Here is a 13,424-nt window from a genome sequence, read left to right as displayed (position 1 = left end):
GTGTGGTACTGTATTTCATCACATCCGGTCAGGCAGCCACCCATGCCTGCCACACAACAGAGAAGAAAGGCTACAACATAGAGCTGCCTACATGGGTTTATCTGTAGGAAACGGGATTGCTGGTCTGAAAAAAAAAAAAAAACACTGAGATAATATTCATAAAGATGTCCTGGGTAGGTATTTAAGTGCTGACAGCTTGCTCATCACACATAAATTTCTCCTAGCTGAAGGATCATGAGTCTGTGGCAAGTGGGCCCTGGAGAGAGAAAGCTCAGAGCCAGTCTGAGCGACATAGTGGAATCTTGTCTCACGAAATCAAGGGCTGAGGGAGAAGTCAATGAGATGAGGACTCACCAAGCCTCTTTGGATGGGAGCTTCAGCAGAAGCAATGACTAGAGCTGTAGCAGTGGCCTGGGGCCACTAAGAAGACATGGGGCCCTAATCTGAAGTGCAGACAGAGTTGAGAGTTCTCATTCATGTCACTGTTTTTCTTTTTAATGTGACTATGTAGTACCCAGGTCAGATCTGGCCAGTGCCATCATTGGCCACATGGTGAGTTGCACTATCTGGCATCTTGTCTTGATGGATGTGCCTGAATTCCTAGAGGAAGAGAAGTTCCACCCCCCAGTTATGGGTGTTCCTAGGAAACAGGGGTGGGCACTTGACCTATAGGTGACTGAACCTGTCAGTCAAGTGCCTGGGACTGGGAGCTTCCTGAGACCCTGCCCCCTGACCTTAGGGTCAGGCCAGTCCAGGTGCCATTATGCCATGCCATGTGTCTCCATCTTCGCATCCTGTGTCCTGTCTCCTGGCTCATCTCCGGTCACCATGGCATCCCAAGTCAGCTCTCGATTGGAGCTGGATTGGTTTTCTGGTATTGTTTTTGTTCTATCTTTCCTCTCTTGTCTGTTTCCTGACAGTGTTAAGGGTATTTGTGGGCTGCAGGCATTTGTAACAACTGGCTGCCTGCAGGCTGCTAATGCTCTAATAAAACTCCAAGATTCGATCCTTCAATATGTGGCTTCTCGGATAGTTTACTATATAATAACTATGGACCAAAACTGAAGGAAATTATGTGAAAGATTTAAAATCAGTGGTGAACTTAAAAGACAGCATTAGTGAGACATCCAGACCAAGAAATTCACCTTTAGTCCTAGCCAAAGATGAACCATCCCAAGTGAAAGGTGTAGGGGAGCCCCCTTTTTTGAGTCCCTAGAAACAGCAGACTTAGACAAGGTAGTAGGCCTGGGGAAGGGCAAACCTAAGCTGAATAACAGGAGCCAAAAGCAGCTTGACCTATAGTGGCTTGACCTTTGCAAAAGAAAGGAATAAGGAAGACCAGCATAAAATTATAGAGACAAGAGAAATTTAAGGTAAATTAAGGGATTAAATGGCTATGCAATACATACCACTCATATCTATTACCAAACAAAAAATGTTTTGATTAATTAAATGATCTATTACTTTGTTTACTGGAATTGTAATTGCTATCACTAACTGCCAATTCTGCTCCTGTATGTCTGCCTGCTTGCTTTACCTAAGTTGCCTGACCACCTGTATGTGACATGACCACCTGTGTGGTTTTTGCCTTTAAAAACCCAAAGCCCAGGGCTGTTCTTCACCATCCCATCTGGTGGCGAACAGACGCTGAGCACAGCTAAGTAAAGACTCCTAGCCCGATTGACTGAGTGTTGGTGACTTTATTGTCATGGGTTTGTCCCACCTGGGTGGCCAGGCTACCACAATTAGAAAACCCAGCTTTGGGTTGGGAATGTGGCTTAGTGGTAGAGTGTTTACCTAGCATCCTTGGTGCCACATAATTAAAATCAAATAAAATTAATTTTTAAAAAGAAAAGAAACTCAGTTTTGAGAGGAAGCAGGCCAATGTCTTCATTTCTACTTCATTCTAACCTCTAGAATTCTTCTTGAATGACAGTTGAAGCCTATTTCAGCTGCCAGCCCAAGACAGTGGAGTTTAATCTTAAACTGAGTTAACTGAAGTGCAGAGCTGTTAACTCAAACCAGAGGCCACAGAACTCAGAACTAGTCCTGGGGAGGGAGACTTGCCAGCCTCGGCTCAGGCTCTTCACCTTGGGCCCCCTCACACTTGATTTCCCAATCAGGACAGTTTGGGGGTGTCTATTTTTTACGGTTGATTTCCTGCAGCACTTTAATGAAAAACGATTGCGCTCAGATTTGGGAGGGCTGTTTGGCATGAAACTACTTCCCCACAGGGAAAGATGCTGAACTCTTTGTTTCTTATGATAGATGCTGATAGCTGTTCAGAGAAAAGTTAAAGTTCCCACTGAGTAATGGTGAGGCCTGTGTTCCAGCCAATGAGGGCTCTGGTTAATAGGCTCTCCTGTGACAGCTTGCTGGTCCACTGCAGAGAACACTAAGGGGGCCGTGTCATGGTCACTGTCACATGTAGCACACATTTAACTCAGTTGTTCAGTCCGGCTTGTTCAATTCTTTTTTAACCTTAATTTTTTTGTTTTTCACATTTCTCCTTTCTTAGACTAATTCAATATTTAAGACACAAATGCACACATTTAGCCACGACAACTTTCAAAAGCAGCTAATGGGAGAAATGAAGAATTCAAAGAAAAGATGTGGCAGAGACACAATGGAAATCTCTCCCAGAGTCTTCTAGAAGCTGCTACCCAGAAGGTAATGAATAAGCCTAAGAGTAGGCCAGCTGTGCCGATAGTGTGGATAGATAATAGTGGATTCCCTCCTAAACTCACAGTGAAATGTGGTTGCCATTTTGGTGGTATTGAGGGCAGGCCTTCAAAAGGTGATTCAAGATTGTTAAGGGATCAGTGGGATTAATGCCTTTCTCTTGGGAGTGAGTTCTTCCCTCATTGGACTGGAGTAGATACTGTGGATTGGATTGTTATAAACAGGATCTCCCCATTTTACCTCTTCCCACCCCGCGATGTCTGGCTCTCCTTTCATGTTTCTGCCATGAGTTGAAGCTGTATATGACCCTCACTGGATGTGGCACCTTATCTTCCACTTTATTAGCCTCCAGTGCCATGAACACAAACTTTTCTTTAGAAACTAAGAGAGAGGGTAGAAAGGGAGAGAGGGAATGGAGGGAGGGAGGAAAGAACAAAGAAAGGAAGGATGAGGGGAAGGAAAGAAGGAATCAGTGAAAGAATGAGTGTAGTTCAGTAGCATAGTACTTGTCCAGTATGTACAAAGAAAAATGGAATTTCCCAGAGGGTGTGCCTCTGACTTTCCATATAAGTCTTAGAGTAATTTTGTATTTTTAATATATTTTTATATTGTTTAATATTTTATTTATATTTTATTGTAAAGGTGATGCACAGAGGAATGAGTTAGTTACATAAACCAGGTAATAAGGAAGTTGTTAAAATTTTAATGTGCTATTGGATTTTATTTGGTTGAAAGTTGGGGAATCTATGTTCATCAAGGTACTGGCCTGCAGATTTTTTGTTTGCTTCTGTCTTTGTTGTGTACTTTCTGGCTTTAGTATTAGGATGGTGTCGGGCTTACTGGATATAATAAGCACCATTTTGCCAGTGATGTCTGCTCACTTCATGTGGGTATGTCACACTTAAATTTTTTCAATACTTCAGACTTTCTCATTATTCAGTCTGTTATGATGGTCTGAAATCAGTCATCTTTGGTGGTACTTTTGTCACTTGTTTTGTAGTACCATAAACTATGCCCATAATAAAGTTACAGCCTCCCACCTATCTTCATCTTCTAGGAGAAAAAGTTAGGTCAATCATAACTCTAATAACATGGCCTTTGAGCATTCAAATGAGAGTCATGTGTCTCTCAGCTTAAAAACTAGAAATGCTTAATGTCTGTGAGAAGGGCATTATTGAAAGGCAAGGTATGCCAAAAGTTGTTTCTCGTGCCAAACAGCCAGCATGTGAATGGGAAGAAAATGTCCTTAAAGGAAACTAAAACTGCTGTCCCAGAATACACACAAATTGTAAGTAAGCAAAACAGGCTCACTAATACAGAACAAAGTTATGGGTCTAGGTTGATTAAATGGGCTCTAGCAGTCCCCTAAGCTAATGCCTAATCCAGAACAATGCCCTCATTCTCTTCAGTTTTCTCTCTCTAGCTGAGAGAGAGAAGGAAGATGAAGAACAAAGTACTGAAGGCCACAGAGGTTGGTGTAGGGTTTTAGAAAAATGAACAACTGCAGTAAGTGATTCAGAAAAGTAGTTGTCTTGACAGAGTAGGAAAGACACTAGAACTTATAGGCACAGGAAGGAACTTCCTGAATCGAGTCCCAGGGGCACAACAAATAGGGGAAAGACTCGACAAATGGGACTACTACAAATTAAAAAGTTTCTGCACAGCTAAGGACACAGCCACCAAAATAGAAAGACAGCCAACGATATGGGAAAGGATATTTACCAGCACAGCAACAGACAAAGGACTGATATCGGTCATCTACAGAGAACTCAAAAAACTAAGCCCCTCCAAGCCCAATAAACCTATTAGGAAATGGGCAAAAGAGCTAAAGAGAGACTTCACAAGAGAAGATATAAAAATGGCAAAGAAACATATGAGGAAATGCTCAACATCCCTGCTAGTAAAGGAAATGCAAATAAAAACAACCCTGAGATACCACCTCACTCCAGTTAGAATGGCCCATACTCTGAACTCAGGAAACAACAAATGCTGGAGGGGCTGTGGGGAAAGAGGAACCCTTCTCCATTGTTGGTGGGAGTGCAAATTAGTACAACCACTTTGGAGAACAGTATGGAGGTTTCTCAAAAAGCTCAATATAGACCTACCCTATGACCCAGCCATACCACTCCTAGGCATCTATCCTAAACAGCAAAATCCAAGATATCAAAAAGGCATTTGTACTTCCATGTTTATCGTGGCACAATTCACAATAGCTAAAATATGGAAACAACCCAGATGCCCCTCCACAGACGAATAGATCCAAAAAATATGGTACTTATACACAATGGAATACTACATAGCGATTAGGAATGGTGAAATACTGTTATTCGCAGGGAAATGGTCAGAACTCGAACAAATAATGTTGAGTGAGACAAGCCTAGAACACAGAAAACAAAGGGGCATGATCTCCCTGATATATGACTGTTAACAAAGGGAGATGGAGAGACAGTAGAGACCAAGTCTGTGAATACTGTATAGGTTCTTGATACATTGTATATTGCATATATGTCAACCTGACCTAGACAAGGGATAGAAAAACAGGTCGTAAGATATCATAAGAAATGTACACACTGCCCTACTATGTAACTGCACCCTCTTTGCACAACACCTTGTAAAAAAATTTATGTCCAATTAATAATAAAAAAGAGCAAAAAAAAATAAAAAATAAAAGTAGTTGTCTTGAGAGATTTCCAATGTAGATCAAACAGCCTTTCATTGAAAGACCAATATAAGGCCTTCAATCTAGACCATCACAGCTTGCTCTGGATCAGTAATAGTTTTACAAAAGATGCCATCTGGAGTTTCCACAACTAGAGAGAAATCAAAGCCTGGCTTCAACCCCTCAAAGGACAGAGTGATTCCCTTGTTAACCTGGATAGCAACACATCTCCTTCTATCACTGTTTACTGAATAGTTTAAGGTCTACCATTAAGACCTGGTGATCAGAAAAAAAATAATAATAATTCAATTCCTTTCAAAACGTTACTGCTCATGGACTGTGCATGTGGTCACCCACAAGTGAAGAGGGGGATGAACAGGAAGATGATGTTGCTTTTATGTTTCCAGCACAGCTTCCATTTCACTGCCCAAGAATCCAGGAGTAACTTCAATTTTGAGGCCTTAACTTTCCAATAAGTACATTTTAAAGTCTACAGTTGCCACAGTGATCTCTCTGATGGATTTTGGAAGAGCAAATTTAAAACCTGAACTGGGTTTACCATTCCAATGCAATGAAGAACATTTGTGTTTCATGGGAAGAGGCAGAAATACGGACATTTCCAGAAGCTTGGGAAAAGATGATAGCAGAATTCATAGAAGACTTGGAGGGCTTTCCAAACTCCAGTCAGAGAAGTCACTGTAGATGTGGTAGAAACCATAGCAGAACCAGAATTCAAGCAAAGATGTGAATGAATTGCAACAATCTCATAAGGAATGGGTAGAGAATCTCCTGTCCACAAGCCATATAAAGCCCATGAATTCATTTGGCTCACTTTGGGGCAGACACTGCAGTACTGCTATGTATCGGCTGCCCATAGCCAGTCAGCCTGTAATGACTAGCCAACATCCCCATCGTCAGTGAATACGGTTTCTTTCCCTTCTGCATCCTTGCCAGCAACTGGAGGTTTATTTTCATGATGATGGCCATTCTGGCTGGGGTGAGATGGAATCTCAGTGCCATTATTATTGCTATCTCCATTATGAGAAACAATACTGAACATAAACTTTTCTTCATGTTTCTCTTTTTGTGTGTCGGCCCTGGGGCTTGAACACAGAGCTTCATGTTCTCGCTTGGCTGGGCCTCTACCATTTTTTTTTTTTTTTTTTTTGCCAGTCCTGTGCCTTGGACTCAGGGCCTAAGCACTGTCCCTGGCTTCTCTTTGCTCAAGGTTAGCACTCTGCCACTTGAGCCACAGCACCACTTCTGGCCATTTTCTATATATGTGGTGCTGGGGAATTGAACCCAGGGCTTCATGTATACGAGTCAAGCACTCTTGCCACTAGGCCATATTCCCAGCCCCACTTCAGATTTTTTGCTGGTTAGAGATTAAGAGTCTCATGGACTTCTCTGCTAGAGCTGTCTCCAAACTGAAGTCCTCAGATCCCAGCCTCCTGAATAGCTAAGATTACAGGTGTAAGCCAGCAATGTCTGCCTTCTTCATGTATTTCTTCATCATTCTTGTGATAACTCCTTGTTTGTGTCTGTATGCCAGTACCAGGGCTGAACTCTTGGGTTTTCATCTCTCTGCTTGCTTGCTTGCTCATGGACAGAGTTCTACCATTTCAGCCATCCCTTCAATCCAGTGTTTTTCTGGTTAATTGGAAATGGAATCTCACAGACTTGTCCGCCCAGGCTGGCTTTGAGTGCAGTCCTCTAAGATTCAGCCTCTTGAGTAGTCAAGATTACAGGCATGAGCCACCAGCACCTGGCTTTAAGGCCATCAATGGATCATTTGTTCTTTTGGCATATAACATTTTGAGTTGTTTGTATATTCTGATTGTAATCCTTTTCCCAATGACCAAACCCCAGCTATAAGCAGGCTTTTTCTGGGTGGGTATACCAGAGAAATACAACTCTTAAAATTAAAAGCAAGCTTCAAAGAAACAGAAGAACACAGCCTGTCCAGGTGCTAAGTTCCTCATGCCCAGAAAAGGCCTAAAAATGTCACAGAAGTAGAAAAGCAACACAAGAGAGGAGGATCTCACTGGAGGGACCAGAACACACAGTGGAAAAAGAGACAACCCACCTGTTAACAGTCTAAATTTATTGAGTAAAAAGGAAATCAATATCAGACGTATTAAATCTGGTGTGCCGGCCACCTGCAGCAGAGAAGGACCGAGGTGAAGAAGGGACTCCATGATGCAGGCAGGACAATGAGCGGAACCATGTGCCACTAACTGTCGAGCCGGTGTCACACCACCAGTGTGAGTCAGTCAGCCCAAATGAGGGCACTCAACACGGAAAGAACAGGGGGTTAACACCAAGTAAAGGCGGGGCTTTCAGAAGAGAAGGTCAGAACAATCAGAGATGAGGAGGTGAGTCAGTATGGATCTGCTGTCTCACTTGGGAAACACGGTGACCACATCGTAGCCCTCCGGGGGAGTGACTCGCTCCCGGGCGTGCTTCTCACAGTAGATTTGATCCTCTACAAAGAAATGGCCCTTCTGCTTCAGGTTGGTGCCACAGTCGGTACACACGTAACACTCAGGGTGGCGATGACGTTCTCGAAGCTTCACAAACACCCCACTATAGCAAGGAAGAAGAAGGCTCTGTCAGTGACATGATGGACTTGGCTCTGCACTGGTCTTCTTGAGCCAAGGGTGGATGGAGCTGCTGCACAAAGGCCCAGAAAAAGCAAAGTCCAGGCCTCCCACCTGGGCCTCCAGCAGTGAATGGAAGGAAGCCCCTTTTTCCGTAACTCTAGAAGCCCCTCCCATTTCCTGCCGGTTCTGCTTTTGACTCTTCACCACCTAAAGGTCCCCATGACAAGGCACAGGTCTTCCACCCGGCTCTGGGACATCGCAGGCCTGGCCTTTCTGCTCCATGGAACCTGGCAGGATTTAGCTCCTTTATATCCAAGCTGCCCAGTATCCAACCCTTCCCACATCTTTCTCAGTCACCCCACCTGCAAGGCTGCTAGGACCCAGGAAGCAGATAGATACTCACACAATGCCAGTACCGCATTTGTCACACATGGGTAGCTTCTGAGCATTTCCAATCGAGGCAGCCACTTTGGTGACTGGAGCTTTAACACTTCTAAATCCTGAGGGCTTGTTGGGATCCCCTGAAACAAAGAAAACACCTGCATTGGCCAGGAAGTATGGAAGTGCAAAAGTATCACTTACTCAGACAGACACACATACACATCTATGCCCAAGTAGGTCCACAGACACTGGAGTCCAACAGATGTGATCCTACTGTGTGTTAGTGAGCAAGTTACTTAAACTTGCTGGTCTCCAAGCTTCCTTTTCTACAAACCATGAAATCATTTTTTCCTTCATTGTTGCACAAAAAAGATTAAAGTATATATAAAAAGTCCCCCTACAGTACCTGACACATGGTCAACTCTCACTACACAAATTACATCACATTCTTATTAGATACATGCAAACACTGATATGCAACTTCAAATGCTTCAAATGTCTTACACAAGGGGCTGGAGGTGTGGTTCAAGTGGTAGAACATGAGCTGCCAAGCAAGAGACCCTGAGTTCAAACCCTAGTACCACCCAATGCACATATATATGTGTGTGTGTGTGTGTGTGTGTATATATACATATATATATATATATATATATATATGCCTTCTACATATTAACAAATAAGTAAATTAAAAAAATCTGAGCCAGGTGCCAGTGGCTCAGGTCTATAAGCCTAGCCACTCAGGAGGCTGAGATCTGAAGACTAAAGTTTGAATCCAGTCCCGGTAGATAAATCTGAGAGGCTAATTCCCATTAACCAAAAAAGGCAGAAGTAGAGATGTGCTTCAAGTGGTAGAGCACGAGCCTTAAGCTAAAAGGCCAAGGGGGAAGGGGGCCTTAGAAGGGCCCGGGAGGGCAGCAGCTCCAAGCATCCTGTCTCAAGCATCCCAAAGAGGTTTTCTAGTCTCCTTGCTGATAGTGCTAGCATGCACACCCCATATGACTGACTACAAAGGAAAGGCAAACTAACTTCTGAAGAGACCAGGTCAACAAGATCAGAGACTCCTCCATGACAGAGGGCCTTTTTCACACAACTCCATCAGCAGAAAACTCACCAAGAAATAAAAAAGGAGTACAAAAATGTAGAAGAAGAGAAACCAAAAAAGACCTAAACCCACACTGGGTAGAAGAATCCACTTCTCTTCCTGGAATAAAGAAACCTGGACTGGACAAAACAGCTCTGCAGCAGCAGAGTAGGCTGTAGGCCACATGAGGCAGCCCTCACTGTGGCTTGTTCAGTCCTACAGCGCCACCTGCTGGCTGGAAGTTGTCTTCTCTTGCTTATCCAGCCAATGTGGGAAATTCTATTTGCAACTGGTTTACTATTGGAACTTATTTTACTTCAGTGAATGCATTCTCTGAAAATTTTTTTCACTATAAATTTGAGTACACATTAAAGTACATGGAAGATACTACTAGTCTTCTATTTTAGCAAAACTCTTATTTTTATTTTAGGCTAACAGACATCTAGGGCCAAGCATACTGCCAAACACCTGTAATTTCAGTTACATTGGAGGTAGACAAAGGACTATAGTTCAAGGACAGCTGTGGCAGAAGCATGAGATATTACCTAAAAAGGGCTATATGTGGCTCAAGTGTTAAGAGTACTTTCCTAATATGTATGAGGCGCTGAGTTCATGCTGTAATACTATTTTTTTTGTTTGTTTGGTTTTTTTTTTTGGCCAGTCCTGGGCCTTGGACTCAGGGCCTGAGCACTGTCCCTGGCTTCTTCCCGCTCAAGGCTAGCACTCTGCCACTTGAGCCACAGCGCCGCTTCTGGCCGTTTTCTGTATATGTGGTGCTGGGGAATCGAACCTAGGGCCTCGTGTATCCGAGGCAGGCACTCTTGCCACTAGGCTATATCCCCAGCCCCTGTAATACTATTTTTTAAGGCATCAACCTCATGTATAAAAGAAAATTGTAACTCATAATCACACAAGTACATGTGGCTAATTGTTGTTCAATTAAATGTAAGTGGAGCTGGGGACCGGTGGCTCACAACTTTAATCCTAGCTCAGGAGGTTGAGATCTGAGGATCATGGTTCTAAGCCAGCCTGGTTTGGAAAGTCCATGAGACTTTCAATTAACCACCAAAAAACCAGACATGGAGTGGTGGAGTGCTAGTCTTGAACAGAAAAACTCAAGGACAGCCCTCAGGCACTAAGTTCAAGCCCCATAGCTGACAAAAAAATAAAATATAAAATAAATGTAAGTGGAGTAATGGGGGGCTTGTGGTAGAAACTCAACTGAAAGGGGGCCTACCCAATTAGCCCTGTCCCCTTCCTTTGTCCCTGGTACCTAAAAGTAAGATTACTGGAGCACCCGCTGACAACTAGGACCATGAGGTAACCTTGAACAGGGATGCCCTGGATTTGGTTGGTGGGGCAGACATGAATGTGTTTACATACTGATGAATACAGATTCAAAATTCCTTGCTCAGGCCCTTATCTGTGAGACCAGATCAACTCGTAGCATCTGTCTATGTCCTAATTTAAAAGCTGATACACTCACTTTGCCTCTTAGTTGAACAGTTTCAGACACAGAGTAAAAGAAGCTATGGTGCATTTTGCCAAATCTGTCCGTAATTGTTGGAACCCAAGTTGGGGACCAGAACTGACACTGACACTTCATGCCAAGCCTGGCTCATTTCTTCCCCACAGCACCAACACTCCGAGCAAAGCGGGGAAATGGCTGGCAGACAACACTGTTTCACAGAACAGCAGTACTATTTTCTCTAACTGCCTGTAGGTACAAACTGCCACTCTCCCCAAAGTCCCCGGCACCAATGGGGAGGAGGAGATAAGGCTCCCTCTTCAACGCACCTGCTGCTCCTGTCTTCATAAAGTGACATACTGCTACTGCTATCTGCTTGATCGCCAAAATAAAGGCATGGATGAGTACAACTGTGCTGACACCTGCAGAGGCGCAGGAAGGAGCCGTGAGCACCTCAGACAGCAGAGCTCCCCGAGAGCCAAGCAAAGGCTGACCTGAGGGCCTCCGGATGAAGCTGCACACAGCTGTCAGTGCCCTGTGATGGGTCCTCTACACTGTGTATGACCCCTGAGCCTACAACAGTTCAGACACTGTGCCCTTAGGCGCAGAGTGGGGACATGGCCACAGCAGGGCGGGAGGGGGGGAAGGGAGGGAGCGGTCTCAGCCCCTCAAGAGACCTTCCACCCAACAGTGGTTCCAAAGAGAGAGCAGGCATCTGGCTTCACTGGGGGGCCCGTCCACTTTCATTCCACTCGCCATGCACGGCCAGTGCCCCCCCCACACCCACCCACTCCTGCCCATTTGCCACCACAGAAGCATGGTGCATGGGCTCAGATGGAACAAATGGCCAAGAATCTCAAGTCAAGTCAAGTTGGCTCCAACTTCAGCCTCCTGAAGCAGCAATCAGGAATGGAGCTTTTCAATAAACATTAGGCTGGCCAAGAGGGGGCGCTCTCACACTTTTTTTGGGGGGAAGGGTATTACTGGGGATTGAACTCAGGATCTTCGGCATAGACAGGCACTTTACCTCTGAGCCCTATTCCCCAAACCTTTCTTGCTCTCTCTTTTATATGACCTTCTGGCTTTTTTTTTTTCCAGAGCTGAAGACCAAACTCTGGGCCTTGTGCTCACCAGGCAGGCGCTCTTCCACTGAGCCAGATCCCCAACCCCACCTTCTAGCTTTTTTAGAAGTCCATGCCAAGCCGGGTGCCAGCAGCTCACACCTGTAATCCTAACTACTCAGCAGGCTGACATCCGAAGATGGTGGTTCAAAGCCCACCCAGGCAGGAACGTCTGTGAGATTCTTATTTCCAATGAAACACACACACAAAAAACCAGAAGTGGGGCTGTGGCTCAAATGGTAGCGTGTTAGCTTTGAGGGGAAAAAAAAAAAAAAAAAGCTGTGACAGGGCTGAGGCCCTAAATTCAAGCCCCAAGAACAACACTCCCACTCCCTACCCCCCCAAAAAATCCATGCCAAGTGTGGTAGGCACCCCTATAACCTCAGCCATTAGAAAGGCTGAAACAGAAGGATGGGGAATTACTTCAGATCAGCCTGGACAACTTAGCAAGCCTATGTCCCAGGTGGAAGCCACACCATTCAAAGAATAGTATGCTGCTTCTACCTACTCTGGGCTTCCACGCCGATGAAGCTTCAGGCCTGACCCCGGCTAAGCACCGGTAGCTGTTGCACATAGGGATAGTCACCTTTTTCATCCGACTCCAAGATCTCCTGCAGGACCAGGAACGAGGTGGACTGCTTTGGGGGTTCATTCAACTCCTGCTTCTCCTGCAGCATCTTGTAAACCTCAGATTCCTTGTCGATGGTTAGGCCACCGGATGCCTGGGTGTGGTCCACGCTGGAGAATGTGGCAAGTTCATTAACATGTGAGAAGTCAGAGTGAACGCACACGCTCACCAGGCCCTCCCCTCCCAGCAAGCACGGCCCGCTCCACAGAGATCCACAGGACGCTGGCTTCAAATTCAAAGCCCTGAAGAGACTTTTTCCAAACACTTTCAGTAATTCAACTACTTTTTAGCTTAGTCCCACAGAAAAGGAATGCATACTTCCTTGTAAGTTACATAAACAACACTATGTCAAAAGAAAATTTCATAGAAGGGAAATGGGGACCACAACCTGACCACTAAAACTTAGCTGAGTCCCTTTGCTCGGGCCACAGGCATTCATTCCTTGGACAAGAAGAAACCACGGTGCTCTTCATTCCTGTCCCCACACATTGCTGGGGGCTCCCCTGGCCATAGCATGGGGGTAACAGTCCCTGCCTTGCCTCTCCTAGCTCACAGGTGTGAGGGCAAGAATGAAATGTTCATGTGCTTTGCCAACCGTAAACGTGCAGGCCCAGGGAACAGGCAGGTCAGGCCTGGCCTCCCACACCTTCCTCTGAGTGCCCCAGACGAAATGAGGCCGGCACTACTGTGTGGCCGATTTCCCTGGGGCTCCATTTCCCAGAAGGTGAAGCCCGCACTGCCTGGCTTCAGAACTGAGAAGCAAGGGATGCAGGCTCCAGTGCTCCATCCTGCATGTGACCC

At 45.0% G+C, this 13,424-nt stretch overlaps 1 protein-coding gene across 1 annotated transcript in view; it reads right to left on the bottom strand.

Annotated features, from left to right (window-relative positions):
- Positions 1-7,430: 7,430 nt before the first annotated feature.
- The window catches only part of Pdlim1 (PDZ and LIM domain 1), a 38,562-nt gene continuing 32,568 nt past the window's right edge, over positions 7,431-13,424 (bottom strand). Inside the window, exons 5-7 of the mRNA XM_048338612.1 lie at positions 12,582-12,733; positions 8,348-8,465; positions 7,431-7,927 (exon numbers count right to left, since the gene is read on the bottom strand). Coding sequence (XP_048194569.1) covers positions 7,741-7,927; positions 8,348-8,465; positions 12,582-12,733 — 457 coding nt within the window. The 3' untranslated portion in view covers positions 7,431-7,740. The remainder of the gene's footprint in view (positions 7,928-8,347; positions 8,466-12,581; positions 12,734-13,424) is intronic.

Source organism: Perognathus longimembris, chromosome 2 (genome assembly GCF_023159225.1).
Source record: "Perognathus longimembris pacificus isolate PPM17 chromosome 2, ASM2315922v1, whole genome shotgun sequence".
NCBI classification, from domain to species: domain Eukaryota; kingdom Metazoa; phylum Chordata; class Mammalia; order Rodentia; family Heteromyidae; genus Perognathus; species Perognathus longimembris.
The sequence above is the reverse complement of the archived record's forward strand: the minus strand, read 5'-3'. Positions and strand labels throughout refer to the sequence as shown.